We start from the raw sequence: 23,276 nt of genomic DNA, 5'->3' as shown, positions 1-23,276 counted from the left end.
TAAGGAGATACTAGAAAGTGTCCCTTTTAGATTGCTGGGAATTCCAATAAGATTTCATTCTTCGATGAAGGATCGGTGCGAATGGGTCATTGAGTGGATCAAAAAGAAAATTCTTGCATGGCAATGGCTCAAGCCCTCACTTGCAAGGAGGAAGTTTGTGCAAAATCATTCCTTCTTCTAAGTTAAGGTCTACTTAAGCTTAATTCCATGTTTAGGACCTTCCTTTCTCCCAAAAAGAGAGCTGGAATTCCACTGAAAAGCATGCTCACCTGGTGGTTTTCTTTTGGCCATCATACCTGCAGCTTTTCCTTTCTCCCAAAAAGAGAGCTGGAACTCCACTGAAAAAGCATGCTCACCTGGTGGTTTTCTTTTGGCCATCATACCTGCAGCTTCTTTTAATTCTCCCTAGGTGATTGGGTTGTCCAAGTAGGCCGCATCAAAATTTGGGATGATCTTTGCTTTGATCAAACTGCACCTTTCCCTTGCAATCAATTTCTCTGTGTTATGATTTCCTGTTCTCCTAATATTTTTCTGAAATGGTCATGGACCTCCTTTACAATTTCTTCATCTATTGATACCTCTTTGTTAAGTAGACCAGCTTTTGAATGTGCTGTTGAAAAGCTTTCTGAAATGTCATGGACCTCCTTTAGAATTTCTTCATCTGTTGATACCTCTTTGTCAAGTAGACAAGCTTTTGAATGTGCTCTTGAGCAGTTTTTCCTCAAGTTCTAAACATGTCTTTATTTGCTTGTCAGCTTTCCCTGCCCACCAACCTCTTTGATAGATTAACTGCTGTTTGCACTTACACAGCTCTTCCGCCCTCAGCTTGGTTTAACCTCTTTTAGCTGCTTCTATCCTTCCTCTCAGCTGTCATTATCCAAAAATCTGTAGCTTTTCCTCCAGTTCTTGCCTCCTCTTTCTCCTTGCATCTGCTGCCCTCTTCCTGACAGATTTCAAAGAGTATTGTGTTCTATTGTATTGCCTCCTCTTTCTCACTGCAAGAAGCCTTTCCACCAAAGGCACAGTCCCAAATCCTCTTGACCTTCAATTGGACGTAAGGCAATTTACAAAATAGGGATTTTCCTTGAACCATGATTTCCTTGTCCATCCCATGCCTCTGTCTAAAAACATTCCTACTGGCAATTGATCCGAAGGTCTCATCTTGTACTTTCCTTGAAAGATAAAACCGGTCTAACCTACCCTTCTACGATTTCCCCATATTTGATTGTTACACCACATGAAAGAGGTATTCTCAGAAACATCTACCAACCCTGCTTGATCTTTTAGCTTCAACCAACCATTCAACAGAATTCCCCAAGAGACGACATGCATCCCACAATTCTATCCCCGATAGAATTGGGGGCATAAATTGAATAAATCTGGGGTGCAAAACCCCTACCCCAATTCCATGTAGCCTGTCGTGACCTCTTGGCAACGGATCTACGTCTGACAAGCGCAACAGTGACTCCTGCCGGCCGTTCCCCGGGTCTGAACATGGATGAGATGTCAGCTAGTGTGATCAGTGTGTCTATCCTGTGTGGAATGTGCCGCATCTCGGTCTTGGGGTCTCTGCCGCACCTACTATCGTGGTCAGGGGAGCAGTATGCTCTGGCTGGAAGAGCTCCGTGATCACTCTCAAAAATCTCAAGCCGTTAAGGAAAACTATGAATTGAAAGCTCAAATTGTCGAGGGAGTAAACTGTGAAGGGAAAGCTCGAACCGCTTGGAGGGAGAAAAGGGAAATGTGAAAACTATTCCTTGTGATGCACTGAGAGCTGCAAGCAAATTGGCTCCGATTGAAGCGCTCCCCAATGACCCCGAACCAATGTGTTGACAGAATTGGCAATGCCCTTCATTGTAAGCAGCCCAAGGGCTGATAGCAAAAAGAAGAGAGAAATTGCTTCAAGAACACCTAGTAGCAGGGCAAAGCAAAACATAGAAAATTAAAAAAAAAGTGTAGGATATCAGTATTGCTGCCTCTGGTCATTGGCAAATCAATTACTGGGATTTCTTATTTGGTCACATCGATGGCACTTTGCCTAGCTGCCCTTTGGTCTCCAGTTTGCTTCTTGATTGGAAGCACATCCTCTCTCATCTAGAATGGAATGGTCGACAATCTTTGCTGAAGAATTCTTTGTGAGCTGAAAGCATTCACTGGCCAACAGTTTTTCAGTCTCCACTGGCTTTACAAGAACCTCGTCGTTCCAATTTTGTTTGTTTGGGCTTACAAAACTCATCTTCGACAGGTTTTCTTCTGGCAAGTGCTTCTGGGCATTTTCCCTTCTGGACAGTTGTTGGCCCGTAGACACATTGCTCTTGCTCGTTGCCACAGATGCTTAAGTCCTCAAGAGACTGTGCCTCATTTATTCTGGTTTTGTTCATGTTCTCGTTAATTCATTGATCTTCTTCGTCCACGCTTGCGAGCTAGATTCTCGACTAGTCTTTTTGGGAAGTTTTTCTGACTCTTTGGTTTTCATCCACCCAGACCAGAGTTTCATCTTTTCTTTGTTTGGGTTCGCTATTGGGCACTCTGGACTTTATGGACACACAGGAACTATAAAGTCTTTGGTGATCCCATATTTTCCTTGTCTGGTTTTTTTTAGCGTTCTCTGCAGCAATCCTTCTTTGATTGCTTGCAGACGCACTGCATAGATCATGATGTATATTTAGCATACACTGAGATTTTCAGTTGATGTACTTTTGCCTGCCTTATTTTGAGGTTGCTACTCTTGTAATATAATCAATCAAAAGTTTTCACTAAAAAAAAAGTGTGTTGGGGGTGGGGGGGGATTAGCTAACGAGGAAGCTCAGCACAATCCTAGCTCTAACAGCGAGGCTCAGGTCTGTGGGATACGGGCATCAAAGCACAAGATACGCTTCTCTTATTCATGATGTTGCCTTGAAATAAGCCATAGGTCAGCTTAGGATTGTCCCTAACAGTTCCTGTAAAAAAGGATTGTCCCTAACGTTTTTTTTTTCACCCAAAAAAATAAACACATCCATTATGGTTTTTAAAATTCAATAAAAAGATCAGCAACAAGGGCACTAACATTTGTAAGGAAAAACCAAGGTTCCAGCTGATTGCTTAAGGCAATTGCAAGGCAGGTGTTAACAGCCACTGTGAAACCTGAAAGTATGTGCAGGCCAGGCCTTGCAAAAACATGGGTGACTCTCAGAAGTTTTCTAGGAGCCTTCATTACCCTGCTCCCCAATCAAACACAAGGTGTAGACAATGTCCAGCCCAGAATGCTTGCGACTTTCTCCCAGACATCATCCCCAAAGAGGGAATGGACACCGAATGGGGATCCAAGTGATACATGCCATATTGTAGAGCGTCATCGATCGTTACTCAATGAGTAAGTTAGGGAGCCCACCTCTGCATCAAATTAGAAATCTTGCACTCCCTTTGTGAGTTAGGCAAACATCCCCAAGGTGAAAACCTAGCATGTGTGTTGCAGCCATGGATAATCCAAGAGTGTGCACATCTAGATCTCCTATGCCAGTGGGCATTGCCATAAGCAATGCTGAATCAACCCCCGGGCACCAGGAGGACAACTATTATCCCATCTACTGAATCCATGGACCAAAGGGAACGCCATGTGCACCACCAAGCCAAAAAAAATAGGAGACCTTCCATAGATGTGGCTAGTGGCTAGACCAAAGCCATGTCTGAAATTTGAAAAGGTCGATGGGGACCTGCTGCTCTGGCAGGAAATGTCATGGTAAATTATATTTCCAAAACCACAATTGAATATGAAAACGTGGACATAGGCCAAGTATAGTTCAAGCATGTGAGCAAGTGCAACAATTCAAAAAAGAATTCAAAGGCAACGCATGAATTTCAAATTCCAATTTTATGCATTCAATATCTTCATTAATTCTGTGTCAAACTAGGTAGTACAACCCCCCTCAAACATTGCATTACATACTTTTCCCGGTAGAAACCTGTGAGAGAATCTTAATCGCCAGTGTTTATGATCGAACTGGTTCTCCCACCAGGCAACCGGAAAGAGAATCTCTCTATCTACAAAAGCAAAGAGCTTCCCAAAGGCACTATGACCTCCAAGGTACTTTGACAACTGATTTCTTAACAAAATCCCTCTGCAGTATCCTTTCCCACTCTGTCCAAAGTTTTCCTCCAACCTCTCATGAGTCTCTCTGGACTGCATTGTGTCACTATTTGCGTACTCTGCCCCAAAAACTCTCAAGCATTTGATCAATTCCGTCACAAATCACACCAAGGCCTGCATTATCTCTATCTAATACCCAATACATGCACATGATAGGCCAACACTCCCTTCACATACTTCTCAACTTCATGTTGAGGAGGGGGGGGGGGGATCGAATGGTGTTTGAATCTGTAAAGCATCTGCGTTATTGCCTTTCCAATCATCCCAATCCTTGCTAACAACTATTTGCTCCAAGTAGGCTTCCCCTTCACCAAACTATGCGACATGATGAAGTTCTAAGCAAATCAAGAATCGATTGGCTTTAATAGTGCCATTTAAAAATTCGTAATTAGCATGACACTAGTTGCATCGCGATTTAAAATAAGCCCTACGTTTCCTTGTTGTAATGATTTCCACATCCATTCATGTCACCTAGCAAGATCGTTCAGCAACAAGTCTAAGGAGTGGGTGGTACATGTAGTCTAAAATATATGCTTGAATGCTAGCTCCATGTCAAATCCGATATGAAAGAACCCTCATAAGATTATCAACTATCAAAATTCACATGTGATTTCAAGAGCTTTTACACAATTTCCCACAACTAAAAGACCCCCGCACCCCCCAAACCACTAGGTCTGAAGATCTGTTCCTAGAGTATTTCTACTTTTTATGTAAATAAAGAGATCAAGGTACAAGACTCTTGTACAGAATCTTCTCAGACCCTATCTCCAAAAGAAATTTTGACTAAGACATAACCAAAATAAAGAGACTTGTCCTTATCTAAGAAATGTTGTTGGTTCAGAATACTTGATACACAATGCGATGCTCACAGTTGGCAATGACATGGATTATCCATGCCTCGTATTCTTCTAATAAGGGATACGGATAGAATAAAGATTCCCAAAATTGGCTGCTCTTTTCCACCTTGACCCTGCTCCACTAAAGGTAGAAATCTATGAACATCTACATGGGCTGCTTGGGAATCCCTTACAATGGAAACAAGATGGACCGCAATGGAGCAATTATGGTGATCGATCCCATCTGATTTTCCAGGTCACACATAAAAAGTTTGGGTTAGGAACAACCTGACCTCATCTCTGAAATAATTACTGACTGAGCAGCAACACTTAGGCACTAAACAGTGCTGATCAGTGCTAAGGGAGTCTCAGCCCAGATTGGGGTTAACTGCCCACACATACAGGATGCAAGTGGAGCATTTACTTCATCTCTACTACTGTTGCCAATTACATAAGCATTTCCTCCTCTCCTGTGTTGTGCGTAGCCCACTACCTGCGATCTGCTGGTTGAAACTTTCAGGGCTATGATTTAGCCCACATCTCCACTCATTGAGCTATCTGCTGCAAAGTACAGCACAAAGCTCTTCAGCTAACACTTCATGTTCTTGCTCACTCTTTCCTTCCCACCCTACAGCTCACAAGGTCAATGTAGGGGGCAAAGCTTGATATCCTGCCAGCTATTTGTTGGAAATTTACTTCTTAGGCTCCATTTGAATTTCATTACTGGGTACCAAATGTAGTAGGTTAACCATGAACTAAATGTGAATTGGCAGTGCACAATCTGCAACCTCACAACCCTGCAACAGAACCATCATCATTATAATGCCTGACATTGGTTCTAGAAGCCTGACAAAAGGATTACTAGGACATGTTAATTCCAAAAGAATTGGAAACCTTCATTTGCTTGAGAGTTGTGTCTGGATGATATTCCTTTCCTCTCCTTCAGACCTGCGCATGCCTCAATGGACACTTGCTAGGAGATTGAAGACATGCGCATGCCTCAATGGACATTGGCAAGGAGATCATCGTCATGAGCATTTCAGCCTGGCATATTTGGAGATCCAGATGCATAGACGCAATTGATGGTTCCCAAGTCCACCTGTCTCACACCATGGCTGGTATTTGGACAACTATTGTACAAACTTTGATGTTCATCTGGTCGAGCATGCAGAGATCCTTCAGGGTTGCTTCTGCCAGAAGGACGTTTTTTCTCATGGAATGGTTAGCCCGTCCTTTCATCTCAAAGGCTAATACAGGTTTGAGATGGCATTTTCAGCCTCAACCCGTCTCCAGATTTGCTTGTTTAATAGGGCTTGACCCTCTCCAGTCTTTCGCATGCTACCCATGGTGTATTCTTGCCTTGCACACTTTGCTCTTGGAGCACTCAGTATAAGTCCTCTTGGATAAAAAATGCAAATAGCTTCTACATAAGACACTTGCCCAATCCATTTTCTTCTGCAAAAAATAACAAGAATGTTATGGAGATCCCTGGGGAAAACGTATGTCAAATCATTTACAAGCATCCCTTCATACGGTGGGACAATTCTTTGGAGTCCCCAAAGCCCCATCATAAGTTTCTGCCAAACTGCAAGATTTGATTGAAATTGAAAAAACTCAAGTTCAACTTAAGGACTAGTCAAAATTTCAGATCTTGGAACGTGAGTTCTTACTTTGCTAATCTCGGATACCTAGCACATTCTCTGAGCATATTGCCAGCATTGAGAGCTGTATCCTTGTTCTGATAACTGCAAGAAAGCACACTACACATCAAACAAAACCACAAATTCCAAGCACATAAAAGAGTAAGGCAATCCACTGAAGATGATGACATTGTAGATAATACCAAAGAAACCAGAAACTAAAAAATTTATTGGCACTTTCATCATAAGAAACAACCAACAAGTCATGCTTTTGGGGGAATTTGAGGAAGGACGTGTCATTTTTGTGAGAAGTGCAGCGGTTCTGAATGGAAAAGCAGAGAGAGAGAGAGAGAACCTCAAACATAAAACTGGAAAGGAGAGAAAGAGATGAGAGAACTGCAAGTCATCTCAGGACAAGACCACAAACAGTGGGGAAAACCTCTGCTATATATGGGCTGAACTGCTCCCAAATTGAGATGCCAAACAATGAGGGAAGGGGGCCTATATATAGCCTGGATCCCCCTCGCTAGTCGGCTGTAGCAAGAGGGCCGACCCCCTGCTCTAGGGGCCGACCGGCCAGCAAGGTGGGCCGACCCACCTCCACGCTCCAAGGGCTGCTACACAACCCTATAAACGGGGCTGCTCCCTGCTCTGCCCAGCCGAACTAGGGGCTCTACAAGCCAACCCACTTAGCCCTACAAAAGGGGCTACAAGGCAGCCCTAGAGGGGCCTCTACACCTGCTGACCCTGCTGCCAATGCCAGCAGCCCTACAAGAGACTACCATGCAGCCTATAGGGGTCGTCTCCTGCCCTATTCCCCCCGGATCCGCAGGCCTAGGTGGCCGACTATCAGGTCGGTCCACCTCTTTCGAGGAAGGCCTCCACTAGATCAGCTCTCTGGTCCAGGGGCAGCCACACAGGCCCACAACACTGCCCAGCAACATGCGCCTGAGCAGGGGCTGACATGTGGCAACCACCGGACCTAGATGGACCCATGATGGGCAGATCTGCCCTATCCTAGTCCACCTTCACAGGGGGCGGGCACACACACAACATAGGTCCTCACTCAACCTAACCTAGCCTCTCACTAGGTGGGTACAGCCACAAGCAACACCCTCTCTCTCTAAAGTGACATTAGGAGATGTTGACCTCCAACATCCCCTCTCAGCTCGTGGATGGAACATGAGCGCCAGGGAGCTAGGTGTGCTACTAGAACAACTCCAGGAATCTGTCGTGTAATACGCCGTTGCAAAAGACCGCATAGGTACTATCGAAGAAGCCCCCTCTTGGTAAACACGATCACGGGAAACCTGGTACTGTTGCTTCCAAGCCATAGGTACTCGATACACTCCTCTAGTCCGGTACTGGGATAATAATTCATCTGGTACAACTAGTACAACAATCCAACTGATGCTGCCCTCCATGGAAGGTCTGGTTCTTTGCATGGGCACTAGTATCGCAGAGCCATACAGCCCCCTCTCAGGTCTAAACTAGTACACTATCCCCAGATCGATGAACTTCAGGGCTCCAGTAACAATGGGCATATAATAGCTCACAAGGATCAATCTATTGTCTCTGGGTTCCTGCACTGGCAATCCGTTGGCCCATCCAAATCTCCAGCGGCTCATCATTCAATAGCTGCAGCAGAACACAAGGAAACCCCCCCTGGATTTGCCAGGTCATCACGTCCAAACAAAAGATATACTGATAACAAGCTGCCACCTGAGTCCATGGGAACAACTCCTTGTGGCTCAAGGTCCTGCCTGAAAGCATGCCTCGATGAAAGACTTCTTTGCCATTGCACCTATCCGGTAGGTACCGCTGCCACAAACAAGCAACCAATCCTCCGTTTGGATCCAGAAAGCTTGCTTGCAGCACATCCTACCGCGTACTACTAGAAGGCTGGAAAAAACACCATAGTGGTGATAGCACCGTCCTGCTGGTTATTGGTCCCCTCACTATTCATTTGAGGACACTGCTGCCACTAGTGACCTTTCTGGCCACATCGGTTACATGTACGTGATGCTTTGAGTGCTTCCCGTTCCTCAGCTATCAGCTTCTTTCGTCCTTTCTACTCAGCTATCAAAGCCTCAGGCTGACTCTCATAGGTACAATCTACAAATCTCTCCTCGTCAAGCACCGTCGGGACCAATTCCTCCTAGGTCAACGTATTCATCCTTCCACTAGTTATCAAGGACGAATAGAATGCACAATACTGAGAGGATAACTGGGACAACAGAATTATGGCCATGTCCTCGAAAGATACTTCCCCGCCTAGAGGATCACCTGCTGAAGCTCCTGTAACTTGTTGATTTGCACCCGCATCAATGAAGACTTCTTGGGATCCAACAATATCATCTCAACTTCCGGAGAAACCCTCTTCATGGGAGAGGTTCGATTGTACAAGGACGCCAAATACTCCCAGATACTCTTGGCCACCGTCATATGGTTCACATGATTAATCACCTGAGGAGTACAGTTAAGAAAGATAAACGACTTACCCTTGCATTAACATGGTCCCAAAGCTGAGACAGGGCCTCGGCCTCCCTCTGCTCCAAGAGACGTGAAACCGGCCTTCGGGAAATCCAAAGGGCAATGAACAAATAACAACCAACCAATACCTAACTTTCAGCCATAAAGAAAAATATCCAAAACAAAACAAATAATTCCATATATTTATTTAGGAGCTAGATTGCCCCTGTCCCCACCAGACACCAGATTGGCCCTAAACTTAGCACCCCTTTTCGGTATTTCTTTATCTTTTATTCAGAAGGCATAAAAAATACAGCAAAAGCACTCTCGTGCATCCGACCAAAAGCAGCCAACTGAATAATTCGTTCACAAGCACTTCCGTCCTGCTATGCAAACAATTACAGTCTCCAAAAGGCATCCCAGCCCAATGCAACATTCCATAGTGAACTTTCTTCCGTATCTAGCTGATGAGTTCTAACCTGGCAGCTCCAAAGGAGAGAAGTCTGTCTTGGCAGCTCCAAAGGAGTCCTAGCAAGACAATGGCCAGCAAAACAGCCAACCGTAGCTATTCCTGGCTTACAAAAAGGTCAGCTGCAGCAAGGCAAGAGACTCTCAAGGTTCTGAGACAACTACAAAGCTTTTGGGAGGCAGTAACTGATCAGAGGGCTCTGGAAACCCTGGAGCAGCAGCAAGCAAGTAGGCGAATTGATCTGGAGCAGTTCCCAAGAAGTCTGGCAGTCGAAATCAGCAGCAACAACCCTGAGAAGGTGAAAAACAGCAAAAAATGGTTTCCTCTTGGCACCCTTTTGGCCCCTGGTAGTCCAATCCTGAGAGGCAAAATGGATCTAGTACCAATCTGGCACCCTAGAAGCCTGCAACAAAGAGTTCGTCCAGACTTGTAGGCCAAAAGCAGCTCAAACAGGTGCAAATTTTTAAAAATGACCTGCCTGGTAATCCTGAAGTGGATTTGGAACAGTGAAATCGGGCCTCTAGCAGGTGCAACTCAACAAATCCTCCCGCCTCGAAGTGAATCGAGTTGCCTGGAGCTGCAAACTGCCTGGAAAAGTACGGTTCTGATAAGCGCCTGGCCTGCAAGGCTCCTAAAAGAAGTGCAAGTCAGATTTGGGACTCTGAGAAGGCATAAACAGAAGGCATGCAGCAAAAACGAACTGCTCTAGAGGCTCCTGGCACAAAAAAGAATTCGCTTTTGAGCTTCTCGCAGGCCACAAACTACCCTGATAGTCGAAAATCAGCAAGGCGATGTAATAGAATAGCCCTAGAGCAATTTCCCAATCTGTGACTTGCCTCTCCCTATTCTTCTGTGGTCCTAAAACAAGCCTCAAAGCAAATTTCGACTTTTTGCCTTGTCCCACAAGCCAGCTTGCCAAACGTGGCTCCTAGAGCTATTTTTAGCTAAAGGGGATTTTACCTCTCTCTAACTTCAATCCCTTGCGTTGGCCCATGGAATTAATTGCAATGAAGTGTCCTTTGAACTGATTTGATCAGTTGGAGGCTAGGGTAGTCATCGTAGGTTCCTAAAGCTTAGACATTCATGTCCCTATGACACAACGCAAGGGAATCAAGCCTGTCAACTCCCACCAATATGAAATAGACCAGATCACACGACTGCAACACAAACTCCATCATGACCCGCCAAACACCATAATTGAGGCCATCCAATTGACGGTTGATCGAGAAGGCTAGAATTTTTTCCTTGCTCTCTGCCATCTCAGTCAAGGTAGACATGTTGGAGTGAAGAGGAAATTGAAATGGAAAGAGAGAATGGGAAAGAAGGTAGAGAAAGGGAATGATGGAAGAAAGGAGAGGCGAGGGCACAAGAAGATGATGAAGAGGCTAAGAGCCCAAGTACCTTCACACCTTCGCTGTCCCGACCTTCGAGAACTCCTCACTGTGTCGGCGCAGCTCAAGTAGATATAGGCCAATGCAGACCTGGTCATGGAAGTGGATCCGTCATGAGTGTGGGCCGAAGCCGCTCCCCTCCTGGTAGAGGCAATGGTATCGTCCCCTGATCTCATAATAGGCTAGGTAGGTACATAGAAAATGCTCCTCTGTCTCAGTCACTCATAGTGTGCATAACATACAGATCCACTACTCTCTGGGTATGCCTTCTACTCTCCCCGTCTCAATCCTCAACTGATGGGATGAAACACGCATCTGTCCAATGGCGATCCTCAGTGCATACAAGACTCCTCTGTCCTCAAGATACTAGGGTCTGATGATGAATCCCTCCTCCAATATTCTCAGAAAGTGGTCGCGGTAAAACTAGGACTTGGTAGGGAGCTCCTAGTCCCCCCCCAAAGTCCGAGATGTATGGAGATGGAGGAGATCTGACTTTATGATACGGTTAATCTCGTCTTGCGGGATCGACTCAGGGGTTCATCCATGTACTAAAAAGGAGGAAGCTTGTCCATCTGAATACTGTGCCCAGTAAACCATGTGGATATCTATACATACCATGTGTCTACTCCACTCTGCTAGTCGTCTGGATGACTCCAAGGCTAGTCTTGGTAGTCTCCATCGAGGTAAGTCCTAGACTCTAAGGATGAATGTCCCTGTCTGAAAGATGGCATCAATCTGTAGAGGAGTCATGGCGAACTCTGCCTATACTATCTCATGTGGAACTGAGGGCTTACTCCGAATCATCTTGGACCCCATAATCACTTGTAGCCGCTCAAGTTTCCTCCACTCGGTCTTCGGTAGATCACATCCCCAGAAGGGTGCTGCATACATGGCAGTTGGTCACACTAGTGTTCCAAAGAGCCATCCCTTCTTCAGTGGGTCCCGAAAGTGTGCCTGGAATCACCATCTCTCTGACCGGGCCAAAGCACTCTGCCCTCGTGTGAGTCGTGCCTGGGCTGCATGGGTCATCGTGAAAAGGGGTCCTGTGAAGAATGCTCCCAAATATGTGTAGGACTGCACTATCTCTATTGGCTCACCACGATAAGTGAAGCTGAGTCGACGGGTCACTACATGTCTGGTGTTGAAGGCCATAACCATGGTCTTCCCAAGGTTGACTATCAAACCTCACACAAAAAACTGTAAAGGAGTGGGGAAAACCTCTGCTATATATGGGCTGAACTGCTCCCAAACTGAGATGCCAAACAATGAGGGAAGGGGACCTAATATAGCCTGGCTCCCCCTCCCTAGTCGGCTGTAGCAAGAGGGACCAACCCCCTGCTCTAGCAGCCAACCAGCCAGCAGGGTGGGCTGACCCACCTCCAACCTTCAAGGGCTGCTACACAACCCTATAAAGGGGGCTGCTCCCCTGCTCTGCCCAGCCCAACTAGGGGCTCTATAGACCAACCACTCTGCCCTACAAAAGGGGCTACAAGGATGCCCTAGAGGGGCCTCTACACCTGCCAACCAGGCTGTCACTGCCAGCAGCCCTACAAGAGACTACAACGCAGCCTATAGGGACTGCCTCCTGCCCTATGCCCCCTGACACAACACTGCCCAGCAACATGCACTTGAGCAGGGGCTGTGACGACCGCCTAGATGGACCCACAGTGGGCAGATCTGCCCTAACTCTACTGTCACAGGGGGTGGGCACACCCACAATACAAGCGCTCACTCAACCTAACCTCGTCTCTCACTGGGTGGGCACACCCGAAAGCAACATCCTCCCTCTCTAAAGTGACATCAAGAGACATTAACCTCCAACAAATTTCTCTTTGAGGTACTCACAAAATCTCACTTTAGAATCAACAACAACATATACCTAGATGAATCCAGGAACATTCCCAAACTCATCCTTTAAAAACACGACATAGTGCAGTTTCAATCTCACGATAGTCACTCATAAGATTGAAAACCATAAACTCCATCATGCATAGCAGGGACTAGCTACTATGACATCCCCACTGACGTCATCAACGCCCAACAGTGGGTGTAGACCATAGTATAAAAGTATGCTCTCACACATACAAATCCACACACCCACACATACTTGAGCATCCATTTATACAAATCTCCGTACTAAGTTTCTATCGGCACTCCGAAGGTGAAGGGCAAACTCAGCCATGACAAAGGCTAGCACTAAAGGAGAAGGCTAATCAAGAAGTAGTCCAAATCTCTTCATTCAAGCTACAACCGCTTGTGAAGTCTAAACGATTTCATTTTAGTCTCTCCCAAACGAGCATCTAAATCTAAATCTAGCTGATAGGGCAACGCACCATTTAAGATAGAAAGAATTATCGCAATACCAGCAGGCCGCAACTTGGACGAAAATTGTCTCCATGTTTTCAAAGCAGGACAACAGCATACAACTCTAATTCATGAGTTGGCCAATTTCGTTGAGAGGGAGAAAGCTTCTTGCTTTCAAAGGCTACTGGCCTTCCCTCTTGGAGGAGAACCGCTCCTACCGCAATGCCACTTGCATCGGTTTCTAGGAACAACGGTTTCTAGGGATCAACTATTTTTTAACACCAGTCCTGTGACCACAACTTGTTTTATGGTGTTAAAACTTTCTTGTTGATTCTGTCCCCATATAAAAGGTACTTTATCTGAGGTCAGATCAGTCAATGGCGATACTATTTCGGAATATCCTTTGATATGCCTTCGATAAAATTGGACAAATCCCAAGAATGATCGCAAAGCGGTCAAACTCTGAGGGATCGGCCAAGTCAGTATCGCAGCCACTTTCTTTGGATCCATTTCTACCCCTTCTGGAGTAATTATGAATCCCAAATATTCAAGTCTAACCATACACAATATAGTTTTCTTTTAATTTACATAAAGACTGGCTTTCCTCAAAGTACTGAACACTATTCTCAAGTATTCACAATGCTCTAGCATTGACACTTTTACTGAATACCAGAATATCGTCAATAAAATGTACTATAAACTTTCCGATATACGGACGTAGTAAATCGTTCATAAGCATGACGAATGTAGCTGGAGCATTGGTAAGTCCAAAGGGCATTACCAAAAACTCATAATGACCAAACCTGCTTCTAAAAGCGGTTTTATGCACATCCTCGGCTCTAATCCGGATCTGATGGTAGCCACAGTTAAGATCTATCTTGCTGAAAATCACGGCTCCATGTAATGCATCTAGCAAATCATCAATCCGAGCCATCGGATACCTGTGCTTAACAGTGATATTATTCAATGCTCTGTAATCTATACAAAGGCGAAACGTATCATCCTTTTTCTTCTTTAATATCACTGGCGAAGCAAAAGGTGAGAAACTTGGTTAAATCTGCCCCAACTTGAGGTATTCTTCCAGTTGTCTACGCACCTCCGCCTCTTCAGTAAAACTCATTCTATAGGGAGGTCTATTTACAGGTTCTGCCCCCGGGATCAGTTCAATCTTATGCTGAACATTCCGCTCTGGAGGTAACCTATAAGGTAGTTCATCCCTAAAACATTCAGAGAACTCTGTTGTTATAAGATTAGCCAGCTTGGCCATCTCACCATTTTGTGTAACATCAGTGCTAGCCGAAGAATCATCAACCGGCTCTACCGATGCTATACACAGACACAGAAACTCTCTCGGAGTCTTCCGAATTTCCATGGCTGAAATAAATGGTCCTTGAGGTAAATCCTTTTCACCTCGCAAAACATATTCTACTCCATTCATCTTGAACTAGTAAATATGCTTTTTTCAATCAATGGCTGGATTTTTCCAAAAATGCCAAGCCATGCCTAGGGCTATATCTGTGTGAGCTAGTTCAAAGTCCAGCTTCTCAACATAGTCCTGAATTCGAAGTTCCAACTGGGTAACCCTTTGGTCCCATACTTCAGTTGAACTTCCGTCCGCCATCCTGACCATATAAGCATAGTCAGACGGACTAGTTTTCAACTTGAGCCTTCTAATAAGCTTCGAGTTAATTACATTGTGCGTTGACGCTGAGTCAAACAACACAATCACATCATGATTGGCTACTTGCCCTTTCATTTTAATCAACTCGGGCTCATCGAAAACCGTATACCCCGTTGCTGCGGACTTTGAAAGGATGTTATCGGGTGCACCGCTTACTAACTTAGTAACAAACACGCTTAACAACACACGTACTAACCTCTGAGAAGGTCCCGCCAATTGCATCTGCATATGTTCCGCATTGGGACTCTCTTGCATTTCCGCGTCGCATTCAGATATTATCATATTGGCCGTGCGACGGTCTTTGTTTAGTAGACAATCTTTCCACTGATGTCGCTGAAGGCAGCCGAAGCACAATCCTTCTTTTCTAGCTTTTTCTTTTTGCTCAGGGGTCAACGAGGACTTTGACCAAGCCCGGGCTGCCATTGGAGTTACTTTTCTTTTCACCCCAACGGTGGTACTTGTCTTTGTTTGTCCCTCAACCGGCTTCACCTGCTTGGTTTGGCCACTTGGCTGCGAGACACTTGTCTTTGAAGTCCATTTCCTCTGAAATCCCCCTTTTCTCGGGTACTCATGCTGAGTCTCTGCCTGCACAAATCCACTAGATCTGCCTCTGGCATCCTCATAGTTCAGGACTACTGCAATAGATTCATCTAATGTAGTCACATATTTAGCCCGAACTTCCATTTTAATCTTATCGTTCAATCCATAGATATAGTCTTTCAACTGAACCGACATAGGGAGAGGGTCCGTTATTTTCATAACACATTCCCTGAACTTGTCAGTGTACTCAGCCACCGACATATTCCTCTGGCGAAGGTTTCTATAAGCATCCCAAGCTCGGGACTCTTCGTCAGGTGGAAGAAAGTGTTTCTTAAATTCAGCCTTAAACCCTTCCCAGGTGGTAGGGGCGACTTGATCTTTCTGTTGCTTTATCCACCATCTATCCGCTGCCTCAATAAACAGGTGAGTGGTCTCGCGGATTTTCTTTAGATCAGATCTGATTTCACAAATGGCGAAGGCTTCTTCCCACTTGTGTAACCAAACCTCGATCACATCAGAACTGCGCTCGGTCATCCGACCAGCGTACTTCTCCGGTCTATAGTTGGCAATATTAGGCACCTTGACCTTCGCACGCTCTGATGAGTGTATACTGGGTTCTGGCTCTGCTGGAGCTTTGTCCTTTTCATTTCTAGATGGTCTAGCCGACAAGGCTTGCACCATTTCCCTAATTTCATTTTGACCAGCGTTCACTTGAAGCTACTGGTTCATGATCTGCTGCAAAGCATCTTCTAATACAGAACTCCTACCCACCAGAGTAGGTGTTGTGTGATGGGACACTTCTTGCGTAGATCGCACTCTAGATTCACTAGGATTTACCCTGGAATCTTGTCCCACCATCTCCTTGACAAAAGACCCATGTGCCTCACACATCTGGAAAAATGCGTCCCCAAAAAAATAAAAATGACAAGAGAATGGATGAAAGTAATGCTTCAATACTGACTAGGACCATCCAGTGAAATAGGCTGGAAAAATCATCCTGACAATGTGATCCTATGAACATGATTTCGATGCAGGTACAAAAGGGCGATAGGTAACATCCTACCATTCACAGAAAAGAAGAGCTTATATGACAATGAGCAATATAAAATGTCCTTTCAAACAAAGCAAACTGGCATCAAAAGAAAAGGCATTGTGACCCATTTCATCTATTATGGTAATATCAACTTACCATAATACAAGAAAGTCAAGACAATATCAACTTACCATAATACAAGAAAGTCAAGTAAGTCTGTATGATTTTGTACATAATCAAGACAGCACTCACTGGACCCCACCTTCTGCCTCAAAAGGATGCCCCAAATTTGAACAGAATCTTTCCTAGCCTGTTCATAAAATCGACGAGAGGGAAAGGGCATCAGCATAGAATATTATATAGTTAATATTGCTATTGTCTTAGGAAAAAAATTCGAGACCCGCAACCAGACTTATATGCATATTGTAAGGTTACTTTAGATGCCACTTACATCCCAGCTAAGTACAGGTAACTTCTGAACAAGCAATTCCAAAAAGTCCTCTTTACAAGCCTCTGAAGTTAACTGAGCTATTTGCTCAAGGTTTGGCTCTGTCTCTCCATCACCAAGGAGCATCTGTTTAATGATAGGTATGTTCTTTTCCACCTCTTCAAGCGCCTGCAATGATACCAGGTTCAGTAAGGCCTAAAAACTGGACCCTTGAAGTGTTATTTTTGCAGTGTACAGACAACCCCATAAAAATACTATTGTATGTTCTTTCTCTTTTAAATACACTGCACCTGCAACAAACTCCAAGGAGACTGCATATGACAATATGTGAATTTTGTACTCTCTGTGCAGATGATAAATCCATGAAGGCTTCTTTTACAGCAACACCACTAACTGGATCCTATCAATTCAGCATATGATTCACCAACAATTATTGTTTTGTACCACTTAAGTATTTCCATTTATATCCCAAAATTTTTATGCAAGCTGATAGGCATGATTTAACGTATCAGGCCCAAATTTGGCAATAATAGAAAAACAAAATGTGTGAACGACGATAGACAATGTTATTCAAAGATTTAAACATCAATGTGGCAAAGGGCTGATTTCAACATCCCCACACATAAGATCGCACATATCAAATGCATGCCCAAGAAAAGGAACCATGCATCAATCAGAGCTTGATGCACTGTTTGTCACATGCACCCCTGCACTTGGGTGCAAAGTGACACACTAGCTACATCGACAAGTGTGTAATAGTTCCCTAATAGTAGATTTTGTCGTATGCTGTGACCCCTTTGTGAGCCCTTGTCCAGGTACAATCAGGCACAAGCTACGTAAGTCAGTCTCTCAGCCTTAGGTCAAGTCAAAAGATCAGTTCTTGTTCACTAGTACCCACTACAGAACACTAGGGTCCCTGTACCCACTAGGGGCCCCCTCACCCAATCAGGGGAGAATTTGCTTTATACTTGGAGAACTGAAAGAAAGAAAGAAAGAAAGAAAGTTTATTAAATTCTTCAGAAGACCGATGGGTCTATGAGACTGTGAATATCCTGGTACAAACGAGCTGTGGTGGTGGAGCTACTAAACAAGCATCCACACCAATGCAAAATGCAGAAAATCCAGAATGGTAGTACTAAGTACTAAGTACAACATAGTCAAGTCAGTGGTCGACTATTTATCAATCTCATCATCATCATCATCATCATCATCATCACGACATTAGGGTGGATGAGGTGATGGAGGCATGGAATCGGCGATAGAGTGTTGTCGGCCACTCACGAGTGCAGCCCTGGCACGTCTCCTGGTCATAGCTCTGCGCCTAACGAGGGTTACAGTAACCCCTATCAATCGAGCTCCGACTCTAAACGGGAAGGGATATCCCCAAGTGTAATCTGCGCATCAACCCTCTGTCTGAGCTGTCGGGTCGCTGGCTCTAGGTCATGGTCATGTCGAGGCCTCGTCTCGTGGGGGTCCATGTGATCTAGCTGAAAAAACTCCATGATAGGGATCAACCAAGGAAGAAGTCTGCTCCTATCTCCGTGCTCGAAGTATCCTCTCACGGTGTCTAAGTACCTCATGAACGAAGCCTGCCAAACACCTCTGGTTTGGATAAGAGAGGAATTGGGCCAAAACCCCATAGCTATCTCTAAAGAGGCCGTAGAAGCACCCTCGGATCTCATAGTAAACAGGACACTTAAAGATGAAGCGCTCCTCTATCTCAACCTCCTGCATGTCACATAATGTGCATATGCGCCTCTCCCTGGGTAGGCGCTCTGCTCTGCTGCTCTCGATACGAAGTCTATGTGCAGAGACCCGGAACTGCCCAATAGAGATCTTCAGTGAGTGGGGTAAGTAGATCTGTGTGTATCCTGGTGGGTCAATGAAACCCTCCTTTATGATATGTAAGCAGTGATCTCTGTAGAAGCTAAGCTTGACTGGGAGTTCACTCGGTCCCAACCAGGTCCGAATGTGTGTAGCTGTGATAGATCCTCACAAATAACCTAGTTGACCTTGTGTGATAGGAGGGGAGAAAACGGAGCGTCCATGCTGTACTCGAAGGGAGGGAGTCTATCCATGTGGAGCCCCAGTCAGTCGCTCAAACCATCTCTCTGTGCGTGCATACCAACATCTCTAGTCCCCTCCTGTTGAAAGTGCCATAGAAGAGGAGAGTGCTAGCCATGGTAGCCTATTGTACCTAGAAGTGCAATCCCCTTACTCCCTGGCTTGGTACAGATACGTGATGACCTGAAATGCAGCATCTAGCTGTAATGGGAATGACCCAAACTCAGCCTGAATGATCTGGTGAGGAACGGATGGCTTACCGCGAATCATCAGTGATAACATGAGAACTTGTAGCCGCTCCACACGAGCCCACTCTGTATCTGACAAATCTGCCCCCAATAGGAGCTGCCATACATCCCCGCTGGGTGGACCAAGGGGTCAAAAAGCAGTCCCTTGGTCCGTGGATCCTCAAAGTGCGAGCGGAAGCACTGCCTCTCTAGTCTGGCTAATGAAGCATATCCTCTGCCTAAGCGTGCTTGCATCGCGGGTCTCATAATGAAGATGGGTCCAAAGAAGACAACCCAAAGATACGTGTATGATGAAACTATCTCAACAGGTGACCCATCAGATGTGAACTACTCCTAGCGCATGACGGCTCGAGATGTATTGAAGATCATAACCTTGGTTTTACCCAGGTTAACCTTCAAATCATGAAACTCACAAAAGGTCTGTAGTACGTCAAGGTATCTCTGGAGTCCCTCTACTAAGGAAGACAAAAGAGCCACGTCATCTACATAAAGTAATATCCGGATTAGCGTGCCTGCAAGAGAGCAACCAACCCTCCCCTATGTATGCATCACTGCTTCAAGCTCCTCAATGTAGAGGCCAAATAGGGTAGGTGATGATGCACACACTTGTTTGACCCCAATAGTGCTCATGATCTCATCTATCCACTCAGTTGCTTGACTCTGCCTGAAACTCTCTCGTAAAGTACCATGACAGCCCAGATGTTCTCCTGGTCATAGCCCAAATCATGTAGGTGCCGTATGAGACGGGCTCTCAAAACCGTGTCAAATGCCTTGCGAAAATCCACAAAGCAACAGTAAACCCTCTACTTCCGTGCCCTCGCCTCCTCGATGATGCACTTGAGCATGAGAATGTGGTCCATGGTTCCATGATCACACCAGAATCCAGCTTGTCCTGTTGCTCTAAGTCCTGGACACTCTGCAACTCTGCTGACCTCAGAATCAAGCACTAATGCATAAATCTTGGACATAACATGTCCAATCATAATGGTCATGTAATTCTCCGGGCTCATAGGATCCCCTGCCTTGTGGAGAAATAGTGTTATGGCCCAGTGCGTGGAAACCCCAAACAAACAACTTCATTAAAGAGCTTTGCTAAGATCGGGGCTAGGGGGTTAATCCCATATGCAATGAACTCAATGTATAGTCCCTCATGACCCTTCGCTCGGCCATTATGAAGTTTCATTGCGGCATCCTTTACCCCCCCTTTAGTAAAGAGGGTGCAGGATGTGGGGCATGGCATATGTGAGAGGTTAGGGACTGGCTGATTTGGGATGTCATAAAGTGTGTGTGCATAATTATACCAAACCTGAGTGTCAATGAGTGGTGATGGGGACAAAATGTTCAGTAGTTCCTTCTCGTTCCAGCGAACGAAATCTAGTTTCTTTCTACGTACCAGTCGATGATACTGTGCAGCATCTCTGGTTCGCTCGGAAGATTGTTTTTTGTTTCGAAGTGGCATAAAGCCTTACACTCATCATTGTACCAGCTATTACAAGGTACGGTCCCAAGGGATGGTGGACGGGTGGAGCGGGTGGTGTGAGGAAAAGTGTGAAGGGCAGCCTCGTGTAGTGAGAGGGTGACCAGGGCAACACGGTCCTCTAATAGGGGTATGAAGTCAATATAAGCGAGAAGTATGTACAAACGGCCAAAGTAAGTAGGTGAGTGGTCGCGGTCAAAGCATATATCATGATAGGGGGAATAAGAACTCAGTGGGGTGGAGGGTGCTGTGGGACGGGGAGTGGAAATGCTAAAGAAAAGGTAGGTATGATCAGCCCCTAGAGGGAGAGGTGCTACAATAAAATCAGTGATGCGAGATGTGAAGGCAAGGGATCCCATGATGTAATAATCAACGCTAGAACCTCCCCCATGTGGAAAACATGTGAAACCACTTGAGGCAGGCCATCTGTCAAGACCATTATAAATAATGAGATCATGCATCCTACCGAGGTCTAAGAGGGTTGCCCATAAGATGTGACCGGACCTCGTCTGTTAGCTGAAACCCATAGCATACCTGCATCCTCAAGATCAATGTCTAGCAGTAGAATGGAATCATCCCTGAAGTCGAGGAGTGATACCTGACGGGCGCCTGTCTTCACGTTGAAGTCCCCAACTAGGAGGACTTCTCCGAGGCTAGAAATGTCAAAAATGGACTCATAAAGAGCTACAGATGGAGATGTCTCATCCTCATCTCGAGTATCTCTAGCAAAGTGGGAGGTCTCATGAGGGAAGTAGCATACTCCAATAAACAGACCCCGGCTGTCCAAGTGTCGGATCCGGATCCAAAGAAACCTAGAATGTGCATCTCTCTGCTCTACTCAAATGGATCCCAACAGTGTGGATCTGTAAAGGACTGCTACTCCACCTGACCCTCACACTCCCGTGTATCCCTCGTCTCATCTCTGTAGGCAGACTCCCATGTATACCTGCTGACTACTCGTAGTGGGCACTCTGGACTCTGATGTGTCTCTGTGTAAAAGACTATGTCTTGACCTGTGTAGGATTCCGAGAAGTTCCCTCGTTCTGACCATTAGGTACCATTACAGTTCCAAATGGTGCAAGATAGGGTTTCAGATATCTGAGTCTCATAGACCCGCTTCCCTATGTAGGGGAGGGGACTAGTGCCCGACGGGGGCCTGTAAGAAGTCGTCTCTCTCGTACCACTGCCCACTTTCCCTTCTTCCGAGCCTGATCCTGCTGCTGCAACAAGGAGCACCTCTCCTCAACCTGTAGGGGGTGAGGTCCTCATCCATGGAGATCACTGGCTGATCTCATAGGACTAACCTGCGCCGTAAAGCTGAGAGTCGTGCTTGAGCATCATGAAACCAACATGGATCCCAACGAGACGAGGCCTCGACATGACCTGACCCAGAGCCTGTGACCCGACAACTCAAACAGAGGGTCGACACACAGATCACACTTGGAGACATCCCCTCCTTGTTTAGAGTCGGAGCCCGACCGACAAGGGTCACAGTAGCCCCGGTTAGACGCAGAGCTACGACCAAGAGACGTGCCAGGACCGCACCTTTGAGTGGCCGACAGCACTCTATTGCCGACTTCATGCCTCCACTGCCTCATCCATCCTGATATCTTGCTGTTGCTAGGGATGATGATGATATTGATGATGATGCTGAGATTGATATATAGTCGACCATCGACATGACTATGTTGTACTTAGGACTTAGTACTGCCATTCTGCATTTTTGCATTTTTTGCATTTTGCATTGGTATGGATGCTCGTTTAGTAGCTCCACTACCAGAGCTCGTTGTATCAGGATTTTCATAGTCTCATAGACCCATCGGTCTCCCAAAGACACTAATAAACTTTCTTTCTTTTTTGGTTGGGGTCTCTCCCCACCGGCCATGCCCTCTCGATCCTGTGCTCAGCCACACCTAGAGTAGTGGCCACGAAGGCCGTCGCATCTATCATCGGTGTAGCCTCAATGCACGGGATCCCACAGACTCTGATGTTGAGAGCCTTGATCGCTCTCTGCTACTGCTCCATGACCGAAACAGTTACCCTTGCGGGTTCCCGTTGGCCACGTCAACCCATCTAGAAGTCTCCTCAATGACAGATTGTATGCTCACAATCTATGCCTCAACAACCGGGTTGCTCCTTTGGACTGTGTGTATGGTTGTGACCTCCTGCCAAAGCTACGAGATACCCTATCTGAGTCCGTGCATGACACCAGTCTGCCCCGAATGGCGCGAGCCTGTTCCTGTATGACGCGGCTCTGCTCCTTATTGAAGCGGACCTGCTCCTGTGCGAAGCGTGTCAACTCCATCTCGCGCTCACACATACTGTGTACCTCCATGAGCAAGGTCTCCCAGACCTCAGGTGTGTCAGCCCGCCCGTGTCCTAGCTGAAACTAGAATGGCTGTGACATAAAAGTATGGGGATGAGGCCGGAAGCTGGGCGGTAACTAGGTGAGTTGGGTGAGGTACGGAGATGACAGTGGCATGGGTGAGGTAATCCCAAAGGGATGTGGGAGCGTAGGCTGACTGAGAGGGAGAGGGGAGAGAA

At 45.8% G+C, this 23,276-nt stretch overlaps 1 protein-coding gene across 1 annotated transcript in view; it reads right to left on the bottom strand.

Annotated features, from left to right (window-relative positions):
* Positions 1 to 23,276, bottom strand: part of LOC147899716 (Mo25 family protein) — a 50,505-nt gene that overhangs the window by 7,962 nt on the left and 19,267 nt on the right. The window contains exons 2-4 of the mRNA XM_087378103.1: positions 16,947 to 17,111; positions 16,687 to 16,805; positions 6,636 to 6,710 (exon numbers count right to left, since the gene is read on the bottom strand). Of these exons, the coding sequence (XP_087234229.1) occupies positions 6,636 to 6,710; positions 16,687 to 16,805; positions 16,947 to 17,111 (359 nt within the window). The remainder of the gene's footprint in view (positions 1 to 6,635; positions 6,711 to 16,686; positions 16,806 to 16,946; positions 17,112 to 23,276) is intronic.

Source organism: Dipteris shenzhenensis, chromosome 8, assembly GCF_047967505.1.
Source record: "Dipteris shenzhenensis isolate YYH24624 ecotype China chromosome 8, Dip_SZ_1.0, whole genome shotgun sequence".
NCBI lineage: Eukaryota > Viridiplantae > Streptophyta > Polypodiopsida > Gleicheniales > Dipteridaceae > Dipteris > Dipteris shenzhenensis.
The sequence above is the reverse complement of the archived record's forward strand: the minus strand, read 5'-3'. Positions and strand labels throughout refer to the sequence as shown.